The 17,214-nt window shown below is 41.5% G+C and overlaps 1 protein-coding gene across 1 annotated transcript; it reads right to left on the reverse strand.

Moving 5' to 3' along the window:
* Positions 1-12,123: 12,123 nt before the first annotated feature.
* LOC122071622 (transcription factor MAMYB-like) lies at positions 12,124-13,543 on the reverse strand. Its single transcript, XM_042636006.1, has 2 exons — positions 13,527-13,543; positions 12,124-13,155 (listed from the first exon to the last, which is right to left on the reverse strand). The coding sequence occupies exons 1-2, from the start codon at positions 13,541-13,543 to the stop codon at positions 12,555-12,557; spliced, it is 618 nt and encodes a 205-aa protein (XP_042491940.1). The 3' UTR covers positions 12,124-12,554.
* Positions 13,544-17,214: the final 3,671 nt, after the last annotated feature.

A 17,214-nucleotide genomic window follows, 5' to 3' on the forward strand; every position in this document is an offset into this window, starting at 1 on the left:
GGTCAAAATCCCAAGTTTTGACTCTCGGGTGGGTATGACAGGTGGGTACCCCACCCACCTGAGTGACCCATCCATCACTATTCACTTAAGTAGGAATAGTATATAAAGCTTTATGACTTCTTTTCTTTCCATTTATTACCCCCGTACGTTTGGTGAGAAAAGTAAAGAGGAGAGAGAAAAAGAAAGGGAAGAAGAAAGGAAGAGGAAGAAAGGGAGGATCTCAGTGGCGCCGAAGCTCGATCTTGCCATTCCGGTGCCGGGAGAATAATCTTCAACTCGAGATCTACAGTTGGAGGTAAGAAAAGTTGGGTTTTATGAACATTCACCATACCCACGCTTTAAACCCTTGATTCGAGTATGGTTTCTTAAGATCTTGTAGACACCCTTTGAAATGATGAATCTAAGGTTTAATAGATGATTTATGTGTTGATCTTGAAGGATTTGAAGAGATATTGACAAGGTAGAAGGAGCATTGTTAGTTGGAAGTGATTTGGAGGGTTTGAAGTCATTCTTCCCGAGCAAAGAAGGTAAGATGGTTCCCCTCACTTGAATCTAACTTAAATCTAAGCTAGAACCATCCTATAGGACTCTAAAGGTGTGAAGAATGGGTTGAGAAAAGCCCTATCTGGGTCCCCAAGGAATGGAGGAAGTTGAGAAGGAACTGGGGTTTTTCCGCCAAAACCGGCGGGTGGGACCGGTGGGTAGACAACCCACCTGAGACACCCACCTGAGTGGCCAGAATGTGATTTTTAGGTCCGATCGAGCCCAAATCGGACGTGGGACCCTCTTTCGACGTTCTAAACACGATTTTGACATCGGATTTCATTAATTTTGATTCTAAAATGGTGAAGTGCTAACCCCGCTCAATTTGGTTAGGTTCACCAAAGCCTACCCGATTCGCTCCGGATCTCACCCGTACCGAGCGGGACTCCTTGTGCGCTACAAGTAAGTGGAAAGAGGACGTTTGGCCTTGTTTCAAGGCATTTGTTTGGCATTCATATAACTATATCTAATTTAGTCATGTCATCATGAATGCGCTATATAGATTAGTCATTTCACTCATTGATGTGCATATATGCTATGTTTACTTTTCGAATGCAAATTGAATGTGATGTTATATGTTGAATGTGTACATCATGTTGCATAATGCCTTGATAGACTAGATGCCGTGGTCGGCTTGGAAACGAATGCATTGGTGGCCCGTGGTATGGGACACGGTGGCACTATGCAGTCGTACTACATATAGGAGCATGCGGTATTAGGATTCTCACCATCCCGTGCTACGACCCTTCCCAACAGGGGTTAAGGTGTTGGGTTGCCATTTGGGGGGAAGCAGGGGTCGCGGTTGTCGGACACTGTGGCGGTTAGGCATTACGCCCGGCGAGTCGTGTAGGACAGCCGGCAACCCCGGTGGTATTTCAAGAGGGCCAATCGTACTGCTTTTAAATTGCTGGAGTCAGCACTGTCATTTAATTTATTTACATTTCTGTTGAGAGCCGGTGGACGGCATTGTCTTTATTTTTCCGAGTACTCACGGTGGGCCTTCTCCAACAGCCCTATGGGCGTATCGCGGGAGGGAGTTCGCGGCTCGTACCCGGAGTATACGCGCACTGCGGTTGTAGTAGCACTAAAACCAAAGACTTAGTAATGTTGATTAGGTGTATGTGATCTAAAATGATTTGCATGGCATGTAGTGCATATGATGTGTTGTGATGTGTGGACTGTTGTGTGTGGTCCACCTCTCTACTTACTGAGCTAGTGAGCTCATTCCACGTGTGCACCCCTTTTTTTTTAGATGATTTTACAGGTCATGCATCTGAGGAGCAGGGGGTGGGTCCCACCGTCGAGTTCCCTGAGGAGGACTGGTGGACCCCTGAGGAGTTTGAGCACGGCGTAGACTGCGCGTGTGAGAGCTGTGTTGCGGGGCAGCGGTTCTGAGGCCGAGCTGAGCTCCAGCCTTGATACCGATGCCGGGCTGTGTACTCTGATGTTTTGATAATTTCCTGTATATATTTGATATTCAAACTTTATTCTTTTTGTGTATATAAATCATGCCTTCGGGCCCAAATGTATATAATTATGGTAACACCATTTGGGTATCAGGTATATGAGAATTATTTACAGGTAAAAACTTAGTCTTCCGCTGATATGATGAATTGATGTTAGTGTGTGTATGCTGTGGTGGAATACAGTATCTGATGATCCTGGCAGGTTTGGGTTAACCGGTGTTAACTCGGTCACCGCTCCGGTTCAGGGTGAACGGGGTGTGACATATCAAGTCCGAGTTGGCGATAAACCTGACCTGTAATAGTTGGCAAAAGAAGACTATCCTTGGGCTGGTCACCCTCAGTTGGCATGAAGGAAAAATCGGATGAAGTTCGTCACTTGGGAAGACACAAGCTAAACGTCACACGTCTTATTAAGGAGATTTACAAAGGTAAAAAAAAGAAAGTACATGAACATTCAAGCCTCGATCACTTCTCCCTCTTGCCCTTGCACAACGAATTGTTAATCCCATAAGGATTTGAGATTGAATTCCAATGGAAGAGCCCTAGGAATGATAGGCTGGCAGGTTAGCTTGGCAGAATGGTGATTTTGGCTGTCGTGGGTCCCACATTCATAATTAAATCAATGACCTTCTTTCTTTAGCCTTTTATGGTAGAATAAATTAATATAATAAAATAAGTAAGAGTTATAAGAGTTAAGAGTAATTACATAAGTGAATGAAATTAAATATGTATATATATATATATAATATTGCATATATTTCTCCTCCAAGCAAATCGGTTGGAGAGAGAGTATTATAAATAGGAGTTACCACCGACTATTATTGGTTAGAATTCTTATTTCTCACATGCACAAAAGAGGAAGAAAGAAAGAACTAAGAACGAAGAAGGAGAAGAAGAGAAAAGAGAAGGAAAGAAGAGAGGAAGAAGAGATCAAGAGAGAGTTGTGGCTTTTGAGACAACAGCTGGGTAATTCTTCATCCAGGAAAGAATCTAACTTAGTGTAAACCTGGAATGGAAATATTATTACTGGAATTGATGGTTTAAGTTTGCCGATTTGGCTGAAATGGAGGATTAAGAAAGAATTTGTGAAATTCAGCTTGGATAAGGAACAAGAATAGATGGTAAATGGGAAGAAATTCCTAAATCTGAAGTGGGATTTTCTGAAATCAAGGCCAAATAGGATTGGATAATTCAAATCTCTACCCAAAACACTGAAAACATAATCTTAATATGTGATTGAAGTGAAATTGCAAGGGAATTTCACTAGTTTGTAGTTTTAAAGACACATGCAAGAAGAATTAGAGATGGAAAGACTGTATGCAAAGGGAATTGGAGATGGAACATCAAATTAGATGGTTAAGCACTGATATCCCATCTCTATTTGAGTAATTAACATGGGTAGTTGGTTCAATTTTGGAAGAAATTTGAAATTGATGATGAATCTCATGTGTAGCCCAAGACTTGGACAATGGAACTTATTGCATGGACTAAAAGAAGACCTAATTTAAGTCATTACATTTTTATTTAGTGAATTAGACCTCAGAAAAGGGAAGTAAGAACCAAAGTACAGAAGGGAAGTAAGAACCAAAGTACAGAAGTAAGTTCAGTTGGACACTGGCAGAATTGAATTTCTATAGAATCAGGACAACCCGTGGGAGACCATAGGCTAACCTGTTGGTTCCAAAGTCTCCAGCTGGTTAAGCTTCCAGAGACCAGATTGCTTCCAGAATTGAACTGAAATCTGTTGGACTTAAAGAGGACCTGTAGAACACATAAAAGAAGTTAGAGATGACCCTATTGGAAATAAATGATTTCAATTTGATTTTAATACTATATATATATATATGTGTGTGTGTGTGTGTGTGTGTGTGTGTGTGTGTGTATTCTAGTTTTAGGAAATCTGATTAGCAGTGTGGAAGCTTGTTCAGTACAAGGAGGGAAGTCATGTATCACAGAGCATCAAGGTGAGTGGGTGCCCTGACCTTCTTATGTAGTTTTTCTTTATTTTCCTTTTTATGCCTGCGATATATGTTCATGCATTCTTGTATGTGGACGTGCGTTATCCTTCGTTTGGAGATCTCGATAATGGTGGATTTGGATTTACGATATGAAAAGATAGGTAAGATGGGACACGTGCAGGTGCCCATGATTTTGAGTATTATTGTGATAAATGGATGTGCATCATGTAGTATGTCAAGCTAGGTATCACCACCCTAAGTGCTACAATCCCTTGTCCGTAGGGGGTTAGGTGCGGACCAGTCCTGAAATATGTGGCTGCCTGATCATCACTGCACTATTTTGTGGTACGACATACTGTACCTGAGACGGATGTGGATAGGATATGACATACTGTATGCCTAATGTGCATATTATATGAGCTTACTAACTAGGAGTTAGCCGGGGGACCGAGGCTTTGACCGGGATTGGCTGACTCCTGCCTGCAATGAGCTTATATTCCTGAGGCCCAATGTACAGAGTAGGGAATGCCACCTACATTGCATAGCACTATACCCATATATGATGAGACTGAGTAATGGACTAGGAAGTCGAGTAAGTTAATAAAAACAAAGGATTCATAAGCATCATTATCTGTGTGGAATATGAGCATGCATTGCATCAAATGCATTGCGTGTGCTTGCTTACCCCCACCCCCTCACTGAGCATTATTACATGCTCACCTCTCCTTTTTGTCTTGATTCTCATAATGACAAAGGCGGTGTTTTGCCGATTACTTGCATTGATTATAAGATTGTGGCCATGGATCACATGGCCTATATTCAGAAGATGAACTCGACCATGAACCCTCCTGTGACTGTGGCGATTGTACCTATTGAGGCTAGCACTTCTGAGGAGTAAATTCATCTCTACTTACTCTTTTTTGTACATACGAGCTTAAGTGAAAACTTCACTTTTTGGCTAGTCTGAGCTTATTGATGGATTGTTTTATAGAATTCATCATATTTTGTGTTTCTATTCTTTTGGTACAATTTATTTTGGATGACTTTAAATTATAGATAACTGTAATTAGGATATCACTTAGAGGCATTGGATGGCTAAGGATTTTACTTTGTAACTGAGACACATGCGAATTCCTAATTTGTAGTTGTATGTTTTGGTTTTGTGGACTACTCGGAGTCTGGATCCTGGGGAAAATAGGTTGACTGGATATGTTGAGGTTTCCAGTGCTGGTATACCTGTGTTGTATTGGGGGCAGGGTGTGACAGTGAGGTGGTATCAGACGACTCTCGGAATGAAGTCCGACAACCCACAAAACTCTAGGACATCCAATGTCATAGGAAGTTAATAAATAAAAGCTTAAAGATAAAACATCTTGTTGATGAATTATTGAGTGTAACTTATAGAAACATATGCTGGGATGTGAATGATTACTATTGAATAAATTAGAATATTCAATTATGAAAAGCATGTTGCATGACTCATCCTTGCTGCATATGTGTTGAGCATTGGGAATTAATGCTTTACTAATTTTAGGAAAATTCTCAATATGCCACCAAGACGTGCTCAACCGCAGCAAGAGCCATGACACTGAAAGAGGGGTTGACCTACCAGAGCTACCCCTTGTGTTTGTGGATGATGAAATAGCAAGTGACTCAGCCTCAGGGACAAATGTACATGTTCCTACATCTGCCCTTACAACAGTACCACCTATGCCACCTCCTGCACCACCAATACTTACAGTACAAGATGTGGTGGCCATAGTAACCAATATGGTCCAAGGTATACAAGAAGGGCTGCAACAGACACTATAACAGAATATGCAACAATAGCAGCAACTACAACAATAGCAGAATAGGGTAATTAAGGAATTGGCTATTGATCCACGTGCTAGAGAAACTCCACCTAATCATACACCTGTGGCACCATATCCAATTCCTGCAGTCCCTACCTTTCAGTTTTCTTCTGGAGCCCTAGCTACAGTATAGAACACCAGTGGGCAAGCAACTCAAGCAGTGCCAGCCATAGGTACTCAGATTGAACAACAGACAATAGAGACCCCTCCAGCAATACAAGTATGGACCGACACCAGTAAATTAATGGAGAAGTTTTAGAAATATAGGCCTCTATACTTCAGTGGTGTGAGTCATGACCCATTAGAAATGGATACGCTTCGTGGCCGAGGTCTTGCTGGTGTTGCGTAGTCCATACTCAACTGCTATTTGCATGCTAGATTAGGTAAATGGTCTCAGATTTCATTTTGTGGCCAAGGTCTCTCTGGTATCATGTACCCAGGACTGTATTTGGAGATGGATTACACTTTGTGGCCGAGGTCTCTCCGGTATCGTGTAACTCATACTCAATGTATCATTATAAAGGCATGTAGTATATATATATGGTTAGGTGTCACTCCTTATTCTACACACCCTTACCAACAGAGTTTGAGGTGTTGGATAACCTATTATGGTATGTTTGATGTGCCTTTCCGAAGTGCCACTCCCATGGTACGATGTGATTGTTGTCGGAGGTAAGAACCTGTCTGGCATGGCTGATGTGTTACCAGTGTTGTGACTTCCAGGAGGGGGTTATCAGGGGTTTTCTAGGTGACCCATGGACACATACGGGGACCAACAGGCTTCTAATCATGGCTAGGGTTTGTATAACTGCGTAGTCAATGTTGTTTCTGAGACGAGGGATACAGCCTAATGCGCCGTAGTAGCATTTACCCGACTTAGTTTGTATTGTTAAGTGGATAATAAATATATGAATTGCATCACGAGCATCATGGACTATGTGTTTAAAATCCATAATCATGCATCATAAATTATTGCTGCTATTGACTTTCCTGGATGTGCTTGACTCCACCCCTCATTGAGCTAGTTGGAAAGCTTACCCCCATGTATACACCCTTTTTTTTAGATGATGATGCAAGTACCGTGGTGCTAATGGTGGGTGACCCAGTATCTTCTTGATCAGAGTATGGTGTGAGCGACTGGTGGATGCCAGAAGCAGAAGAGCACGATCAAGACTGTGCTTGCAACCACTGTGCTTACACCACATCGTGAGATCGTACATCATACTTGATACTTTTGGGTATAATTGTGGATTATATATTTTGAGATTTTATTATATGTCATAGATGAATGTAATAGAATAACTCGGTTATTGCTTTTATATTATCATTAGATGTTTCCCCATCTTATTTATGATTCCGCTAGTATACTCTGATTCTGCTGCTTATGTTGGTTTGTGATGTGGGATTGTGAAAATGTTAAGCTACTGCTATCAGAGATCCTGGTAGGTTTGTAAGATAGGTACGTGTCTTAATCATACCGTCAGTATTCCTAATGGTAAGTTGGGTCTACTGGGAGTGGGGTGTGACAGCTATGGTATCAGAGCACGATGCTCTGCCTTAACTCACAATCGCAGCCAAACCATGATTTTGAAAAAAATAGGATTTAATAAAAATCTCAAGACAACAATAATAGAAATTTGCACAATTAGAAGACAAGTGTAGGTGTTAAAACCATTTTATTATAATAGAGAATTTGAATACATAACTTACACTTTTATAAGAAAAATAAAGTACTAAAAATAGGAAATCCTAACTAGCCTAAGTCTAGGAAACTAAACAACTGAAGCAAATGACATAATGTAAAAGTTCAACTAAATCTAAAACATCAAACTCAAATAAAAACATGAAAAGGAAAATCCTAAAAGCTATAGTGGCAAATGTGCCACTACTCTTACTGCTGCTACTGCTAGTTCTATCCTTGGCCCTGAGCCTGGTTCGGACCATGCGTTCTTGGAGGAGGCACCGAAATACTGAGATGGAAGACCAGCGCTTGTATCTGTGCCTCTAGGGAGGCCACTCTATTGTCCATAAGACAATAGGTCCTGTCCATACTCTCGAGGCGGCCATCTATGCTCCTCATTAGTGATATAGTGGTATCCAGACGGGTCATAGCATCATTGAGACCATAAGGCCTCGCACCCTTAGTACTTCGAGATATAGAAGCCGCCATAGAACCCATAGCCTGGGGATCAGGTGGTGGAACCCCACCAACCCCAGTAGCTTCTCCTCCTGCACCTCCAACATCATCGGCATTGCCACCCTCTACCTCCATAGGCTGCTAACCCTCTCCAGGAATAGGAGTCTCCTCCCATAGATCTATGGTCATCTTCCTCAGAGAATTTTGGTTGAAGTCTGTGACCTCTTCACCCAAGCGTGCCTCACCCTCCAAGTCCACCCCAAAGCAGCGAAAGATGTCAGTCAATATCCTCCCGTAGTATAGCTTCCCAACTTGGTGATCTTGCCCCTCTGACCAAATTACCATGGTCCACATTAGGAGGTAAGGAAGACGTATTTGCACCCCCATGTATACGCAATAAGTCATATAGGCATGCAATACGGATACCTCATCGTAGTGCCCACAGGTGGGGAGGACGTTCAGTTGTACTACCCGACAGACAACCTTCGGAGTGGCAAGGTAGTTGACTATGCGATCCCATCCACTGGCCTCCTTAGTCAGCATATTGTCTACCTCTTGAAGAGTATCGGGACTCTGGAAGTTATAGGCTGGAGTCCGAGGTGGGCAGTACACTAGGTCACCTACATTGCTGATCATCAAAATATTGGGCAGCTGCCCCATGTCGAAGGAGATTTCCACCCCGTTTACATAGGAGGTGATCCGCATCTCCTTGGTACCCCGGTTCATACATTCCATGTTGGTGTAGAATAGCTTGACCAATGTGGGGTAGTAGTATTTGTTGGGTTTTAGGATGCAGTACCACCCGATCTCCTTAAATCGTTGACGAAGATGGAATGTACGGAAGTCGTTGGTCCTCACATAGACTCCCAGGTCTACATTGCGGCGCTCAAAGAATTCTCAACGGTCTCACTCAACCACAGAGTGGAACAGGATTGGGTTGGATTGATCGGCGGTGTCTTGCTCCTCTTGTATAAGAGCATGTCAGGTACGTACACGGTGTCTAGACATTGTTGCAAGATGATTCCTAGGGATTTGGAATGGAAAACCTAGTTAAATGGCTGAATGCAAAACTAACAGAGAAGAAAATCACAAAACTAGGTTACAGAGAGGGGAAACATACCTTGGATGCGAATGCGACACCGATCGATCGCGACATAGTGAGAGGAAGGTATGGAATGGGTAGCAAAATACTTCTTGGCCATTTCCACACCTTTCCCACAAGAGAAAATAGGGTTTTGTGTAAAATAGCCGAGACCCGAGCCTATATATATGTTGAATCCACTAGAAACAGCTCACCGAAAACACCAGGCATGAATCCGGTGTCTGTTTTCGGTGAAATAAAAAGTCTAATTGAGCTCTCTATTTAGTTCACGGGATATAACACTGATATTTCTGATGAATTAAACCATATTTTGGTGATGTGACCCCCTATTTCCAGTGGACCTTTTTAGAAAACAAATCACTTTTATTTCTAAATCTGAATTTTATTTAGTTACTTTAATGGGGTAACCCTTTGGGATACGTGTGCAATCGGATCTTTATATGTGTGTGGACCCACTATGTATGCATGTGTTCCAATTACATGCAACCTTGTTTATGCATGTGCATTAATCAGATTCTTTCATAGGAATTATGTCACACCAGAACACCTGATCCCGATCCCAATCATGCACGCCATCTCCCGTTTCCCCTACACGGAATCGGGGTAAACCCCACAATGCACCTTTGTCTTTGCCTGTACTTACAGCCCAGGATATGGCATCCATCATGAATAACATGATGTGGAAATTTGAAGAAAGGTAAAACTAGTTTATGGCCGGGACTGGTAACAGAATCCAAGCGGCAATGGAAGCCCACAATACACCACCCGCACCTCCTACTCCACCGACACTTGTTCCAATACCCGCTAGATTGGCTATCCTTCAAACATCTGATAGGGCACAAGTGCACGGGCATGTGTAAGACTCGATGCAAGAACAAGCTCAAGCTCATGTAGAGGGTTGGACAGATTTGACAAAAATGATGGAGAAGTTTCAATAGCTTAGGCTCCCATGCTTCTCAAAGGTGGGCCAAGACTCGTTGTATCCATCAAGATGGATTGGTGGAATGGAGAAGGTTTTGGACTGATGGGCTACACTGATGAGCAAAAAATTTTGTGTGTGGACTATCAGCTACAGAATGAAGCAGATGATTGGTGGAGTGCCACCGAGCCTATTCTGAGGGCTAGTAACCTGAACCCTACTTGGGCAGACTTCAAAGGGGCCTTCTTTGAGAACTATTTTTCGAGATAGGAGAGAGTGAGTTCTCTCAGTTGGTTCAAGGTTCCCGGTTTGTGCTCGAGTATCAGTAACGCTCTGAGGAACTATTTTATTTTTCTCCTGAGCATCATAGAGGTGATAGAGCCAAGGCAAAGAAGTTTGAGAAAGGGTTGAGGCCAGGTAGTGGTCAACTATTGTGGGGTTGAAACTGTAGACCTATGCTGAGGTTGTCCAAGTAGCCAAATCCATTGAAGATCGGCATAGAGACAATTTTATGGCCCAGCAAGGGACTGGAAAGAGGTCAATGGGATCTATTGATTCTAGCAGAGTTAGCAAATCTTCTCAAATGCCTTATTGTAGACACCGAATTTTGTCACCCCCCGGCAATGATGACAATATGAAGGATTACATGTTGGATATTTTAGACTTGGAGAATTTTCAAACTTAGAGTAGAAAATGACCATATTTTGCTATGAACTTTCAAGAGAAAATGTTTTCAAAAATTAGAATTTGATGTTGTGGATTATTGTTGTTTGTCCCCTCAAGTCGGACATTACACTTTGATGCGAGAACTATGCGAATCGACGCCCGATTCTCTCTTTCATTAAATGATCCGGGTCCCTACTTTATGCATATTTTCGTAAAGGTTCCTAGTCGAGACTACAATCGTGTCTCACATCATTGGATAGTGCTCAGACTGAGCTTTCTAACGACATATTACACGTCGAATTCCGACAAACGGTTTGAAAGATATGACCCCCGAAAGTTGACTCCAAAGTTCGGTATCAGATTCCATTCCGAGCAACCAAAGGGTGCCACGTGGTGCCCAAATCCCTTTGTCCAAAAGCAAGCCTTTTGGGACAATTCTCTCTAGTTTTTTAGTCCCACATCGGAAATTTGAGAGAATTGTCCCAAGTCCCAAGGCTATAAGAATAGCCCTTCCCCTCTTCCAAAAGAGGAGAAAAAAGAGGAGAAAAAAGGATTTGAGAGAAAGAATATGGTTTTTGCTAATTCCCTCTAAAATCAAACATTCTCCAAGTTTAAAAGTTTAATACATTAATCCTTCTTTGAGCCGGGAGATCTTGTCCTGTTCGGTTCGATTCAGGGCTTAAAGCACAAGGGTTATCTCCCCTTATTTTTTGATTAAAGCCGGTTTAAGGTATTTTTTTTTCCAATAGTGATTTAGAATTAGTTTAATTAATAGATTAGTTCCTAATTTATTAATCATTGATTTATTTAGATTAATTATGTTTAATTAGTCTCAGTTTGGTTCAATACGATTTATTAGATGTAAATTGATTTATTCTGGTCCAATTAAAGATATTCAGGTTTAATTGATTCTTTTAGTTTAGTTAAGTTTAATTGTTTTTTGTTTTACTTGTTTACCTGTATTTGGTTTAGTTTTTTTTTAAGTTACTTTTTGTTCTTTCAATCTGGACCCTCGGATCAGAATTTTACATATAACCTAACCCTCCTCTCTTCTTTTCTTCTTCTTCTTCTTCTCTTCTTTTCTTTCTTTCTCCAGCCGAACCTGCAACTCCTTCTCTTTTTCTTTTTCTTCTTCTTTTTCTTTCTCTTTTCCTTCCCTGCTGCTGTAACTGGCAGCAACCGAACCCCTCTCTTCTTCTTCTTCTTCTTCTTCTTCTTCTTTTTCTCTGCTGCAACCGGATCTCCAGCCGAACCTGCACCTCCTTCTTCTGTTCTTCTTCTTCTTCTCTTCTTTTCTTTCTTTCTCCAGCCGAACCTGCAACTCCTTCTCTTTTTCTTTTTCTTCTTCTTTTTCTTTCTCTTTTCCTTCCCTGCTGCTGTAACTGGCAGCAACCGAACCCCTTTCTTGTCTCTCCTTATTAATGGAACCCAACCAACACCCACCCTTTTTTTTTTTCAAACACAAATAACAGAGGTATATGAAATTTGTAAGCATGCTTTTGTTATAACAGTTCTTTACAACAGGTAAGTCAGCTAATTCTACAAGTCAACTTTCACCAAAACTTTTATCGTCTCCCTTTGCTCAAGACATCAGACCCTCAAATATGGTAGATTGAAAAAGAATGATCTCAAAAGGAAGAATGGGGGATGATTTTTTGTAAGATATCTCACCTTTAACAGTAGATAAGAGTCAAGAATCTACTCTGTTTTTTTCATATGATTAACTCCCATCTTTCAAAAATATGATACCATGTGGTAAGAGCTGATGCTGACAAAAATACTCTGTATACCAAGCAGCTTAAGCTAATTTCATCTTCAAAAATGAAAGAATCTCTCCAACTAGATACCAAACTTTCTTTCCTTAAAAATGTGACATAGCTGCACTGCTGCATTCTAAGAAAAAAATCCCACTATTCCACATTTTTCTTGTTTCTAAAGTTCTCCTTCAGCATAGCAAATTTCTTCTTGCACTGGATCACTGTCTTCCCCGGAACTGCAGCTGTAACCCGTTCCCAACGCTGGCTGGTTTCCTTTGGAAAGGTTTTTAAAGCTTGAACTAGTGCTCTTTCTTGAACAGCAGGCCACTCATCTTGTTGTTCAGTAATTGAAGAAGCTCCATTTGCAACAACCAAAGCTTCAGGATTATGGACTCCATCACTATTGAAAGGCTTCTTGGAATTAACCATCTCAGGAACAACTTTCTCAGGGACATCAGCTTCCTGCCTCCTGTCCAGTGGGGATGCAATGGTCTGTGGTGGTTTTCTCTTCTCAAGGAATGAGTCAAAAGCTTTGGAAGAGTCGGGCCTCTGAAGAAGAACTGTCTTTGTCACCTTGAGGATCTCTTCTACTGATCTTCCAGTACCAATGTAGTCTGCAATAACTTCCCACCTAAGGGAGGTTCCTTTTGGATATTTCTGCATTACTTTCCTTACTAGCTCAATCTCCTCTCTGGCCCAAGGTTTTTCCTTTTTCTCATAGCTACCTAAAATGCAAATGCAAATGCAAATGCACCTCAAAGGTGCAATGCTATTCCTTATTCCTTTTGTTTTTTTTATTTTTTTTTATTTTTTTTTTGTTAGGTCTGATTCAATCTTCCTTCTTTTCCCTCTCATGACGTAGTTTAGGACGTAGACTAGTATGGGCGTGCCTGGCCCCTCAAACCGGCCCGTAGCATTAGGATGTATTTGGGGAATGGGTTTGTGTTATAATTTCTTTTTAGGGCTTTTCACCCTCTTTCTTTAAATGCAATAAAAAAAAATCAGATCTTGCTTAAAATAGTGCAATTAGTATACTTGTATTCCAATTCATCTAACTTTCCCTTCTTTTGGCTTGTTTAGCTTTCTTTAATCATCCCATTTATCTTATTTGATTAGTTTAATTACTTAAGCTCATATATCATGTTTTACTAGTGTTTTTCTTTATCGTAATTAGTTGTTTTAATTATTTAATGGGTTCAATTAATATAACGTTTAGACTCTAACATAATATAGGTATAGCATGAAATAATCATTAGACATATTTAATTTAGAGGATAATTAGCGTTGTATTTAATTAGTTAAAAGATTCTCTTCTCATTAGCTTAACTAGGGTTTTGAAAATGTTTAACTCATCTTAGATTAGCTTAAGGTAAACATAATTAGTGCAATTAGGTTTCATAATTAATCTAATTAAACTTTAGATTTAGTTTAATCTTCCTAAACTAGATTAGGTAGACTAGTAAAATGCTTCCATTTAGTGTAATTAGCCCATTTAACTTTTCTAATTTAATTAGGCCCCACTTAATTTAAAAATCTCTTTACCAATTAGAGTAAGTAGGATTGCAATAATTTATTTCAGAAATTACTAGGGAATGGGTTTAATCATTTTAATTAATTCAATTAAGGATCTCACAAATTCATTGATCATCCATCTAGGTCAGGCTCAATTAATCGAATTAGTTTAATTTAGGGTTTCATAAGTTGCTAAACTAATCCTAGGTTTAGGATTATTTAATTAGCTTAATCTGAGACTCATAATACATCAATTAAATCATTTAGGGTTTTTAATTTTAATTAGCGTAATCATTTCATTATTTGCATCATAACCTAGCTAGCATAATTTAGACACTTGGTTTAGGTTTTTCACATGTCATGCTTAGATACCTAGTTTAGGGTTTTCAGTGACCTAGATTTAGGACTAGTTAGTAGGGTACAAACAAACTTTGGTCAAACAAAAAGAGACCGGCCTTAGGGTCGGGCAGACTGGGTGCCTAACACCTTCCCAGTCTGTCACTTGACACTTGTCTAGAATCTTGGTGCAAACTAGCCTTATCCGTCAGAGTCATTAGTCTCTCTCCCTTGATTGGGGGAGACATTTATGGGTCCTAGACCCTTTCTAGGTGGCGACTCCCTTTTATCCATAACGTGTATCCCCCCTTGGCATTTGATGACCAGGGGATACCATCTCATCTCATTAGGGTCGAACCCTAGCGTGTGTACACGCACTACGCGCTATATTGCGATCCCGCGCGGGGCGGAGGTCCATGGTACCTACAGTGGCGACTCCACTGGGGATGTCAGACTCTTGATTGACCATTGTTTGTATAGCTTTTTTTGTACCTTATTGTTGTATATTGACATGTTATTTTTCACTTTTCATCACTTGCATACACTTCGTGCATTGAGCACAGCATGCCTTACCCTTATTCACCCCCGTGGTGTAGCTGTCAGGGTCCCTTACATATGTTTGGGCTGCCCCCAGTTACATCACACCTCTTGATACCGTACCATTTAGGTTTGGAATACGGAACTTATCGGCGAGGGTGTTATCTTGCGTGCTTGAGGGAGATCACACACATTTAGGTGTGCCCAAAGAGACACAATCGGTTAACACTCTGAGTTCGATATGCTCGAGCTATTCCCCTATTGGTATATCAAAGGGACCACGTGCCTCTGATTCATTCCGTGTATACGGGTGATAGGTATATCGGTCCTGTCAAGGTAGCCTTTCCGGTCCTAAACCTAGCCAACATGCATCATGTACTTGGACATAGAACCAATGACTAGGATCAACACAACTAATGTAATATTGTTTGCGGTTCATGTTGGAACTCCTTGTAGTCACTTTTTACTCGTCTTAATCTACCATCCACCAATGGAAGGATTGGATTTATCGTTAACATTAAAGGTGCTAGTGTTTGTAACTACACCAGTTGTTGATTCTTACAACTGCACCGTATGATTGGTACCGTGGCTATATGCTAACACCACCAGTCCGATGTGGTACAAGTCTCAACCTGGTAAAGGTTTCACACATGCTATCTCGATGTTAACGGTGGACCCATATTCGTCCACCACGGTTTTTGGTGATTGATTCAGTGTAGAGTCGCCTACATAAGTGTTCTTACAAGAACCACCTTTGCTTGATCCATCACTTGAGAGTCTCTTTAACTTAGGCACACTTCTTTAAGTATGCCACTAAGTTGATGCCACTCTCATTTGAGCTAACTCTTGTTTGGTCCGGTCGTCCTTGCTTGCGTATGTTTGGCTAGTCTTGTGTTCAAGTAGGAGAGTGTTGTGTGTTGTTATCTCACCGTCTATATTTGTCCTTTTTCGGTACCAGTCAGTGCCGCCAACATCTTACCCCAATCAGCCTTTCTCGTTCATCTCACTTAGTTGGGATTGTCCTAGCAACCTCTCAGGACCATCATTCAGTGGTTCTCGATGGTAGGCATTCCTCCACAACCACCTTTGGATAACATGGATGGTCGAATGGCCAGGCTAGAGGAAATGATGGCCAACCTCACAGAGTTGGTACGCACACATATGGTCGCACCAAGGGAAGAGGTTCCGGATCAACGGAGTCGCCCTCAAACTCCTAGGTTTGTTCCCCAACCTCCCTACCCGGCCGAGGATGAGTATGACTTCTTTGTCAATGCTCCTACTGCCAGGGTAGTTGAGGATCAAGAGAAAAAGGAATTGAAGGATCAGGTCAACTGTTTGGAGCACATTATAAGAAATATGAAAGGGGCAGAAGACCAAATTTTTGATACTGAGGGGCTATGCTTTTTTCCCTAGGCAATCTTGCCAGAAAGGTTCAAGTGGACATGTGACAAGTTCGATGGAACTGGGGATCCCCGTACCCACTTGAAGTCTTTCATTGGACAGTTGAGGATAAAGAGGTTCACAGATGAAATGTTGGGGCAAGCTTTTCAATTCTCTCTAACCAGTGCGGCTCACCATTGGCTTATGTCTTTAGACAAGGCATCCTCTCGCACTTGGTAGGACATTATGAGAGCTTTCACCAAACAGTATGGCTATAATACTGAAGTGGAATTAACAAGAAGAGAATTGGAAACGACAAGGCAAATACCGAATGAAGGGTTCACCGAGTATTTGAGGCGTTTCCATGACAAATCATCCATGATGAGGGATCGACCAAGTGAGCGAGATCAGATTGCCATGATCATGAGGTCGGTGTGTGGTCCCTACAAGGATGTGTTGTTTGGCCAGGCAATATTGACATTTGATGGACTCAGAATGGCAGCCCAGTAGGTCGAAGATGCCCTCGCCCAAGAAGAGCTCCCCAAGTATAGCAAACTTGCTAAGGAGGCTAGTAGCAGCAGAAAACCTCCTACCCAACAGAGGAATTCGGGGTCTAATGCCACGATGGTGATTCTTCCCACAACGCCGGCCTTACCTCTTCGTCAATGCCATTTGTGATTGAGCAAGATGCAACCCCCGCTCCCCGTCGTCCTCGAAGACAGTTCACTGATTTGGGGACTTCTTTGAGTTCAGTTTTGAATCGTTTGCTTCAGGCTGGTCTTATAGTCAAGCCAGAACCTAGACCCTTACCTGAGTGTAAACCTGATTGGTTCAATCCAAACTTGTTTTGTGACTACCATTCTCAGCAAGGTTACGTAATAGATAGATGTTACAAATTTCAGGAGGCAATCCAAGATCTGCTTGATGCAAAGAAGTTTAAAATCTGGGTCAAACGACCCAATGTTGCCACAAATCCCCTTCCTCAGCATCGAACAGTTAACGCCTTGCAGGAAGATTTAGGAAATTTTGACCTGACTTCCCTTATCAT

The sequence above is a fragment of the Macadamia integrifolia genome, unplaced genomic scaffold, assembly GCF_013358625.1.
Source record: "Macadamia integrifolia cultivar HAES 741 unplaced genomic scaffold, SCU_Mint_v3 scaffold_31A, whole genome shotgun sequence".
Classification (NCBI taxonomy): Eukaryota; Viridiplantae; Streptophyta; class Magnoliopsida; order Proteales; family Proteaceae; genus Macadamia; species Macadamia integrifolia.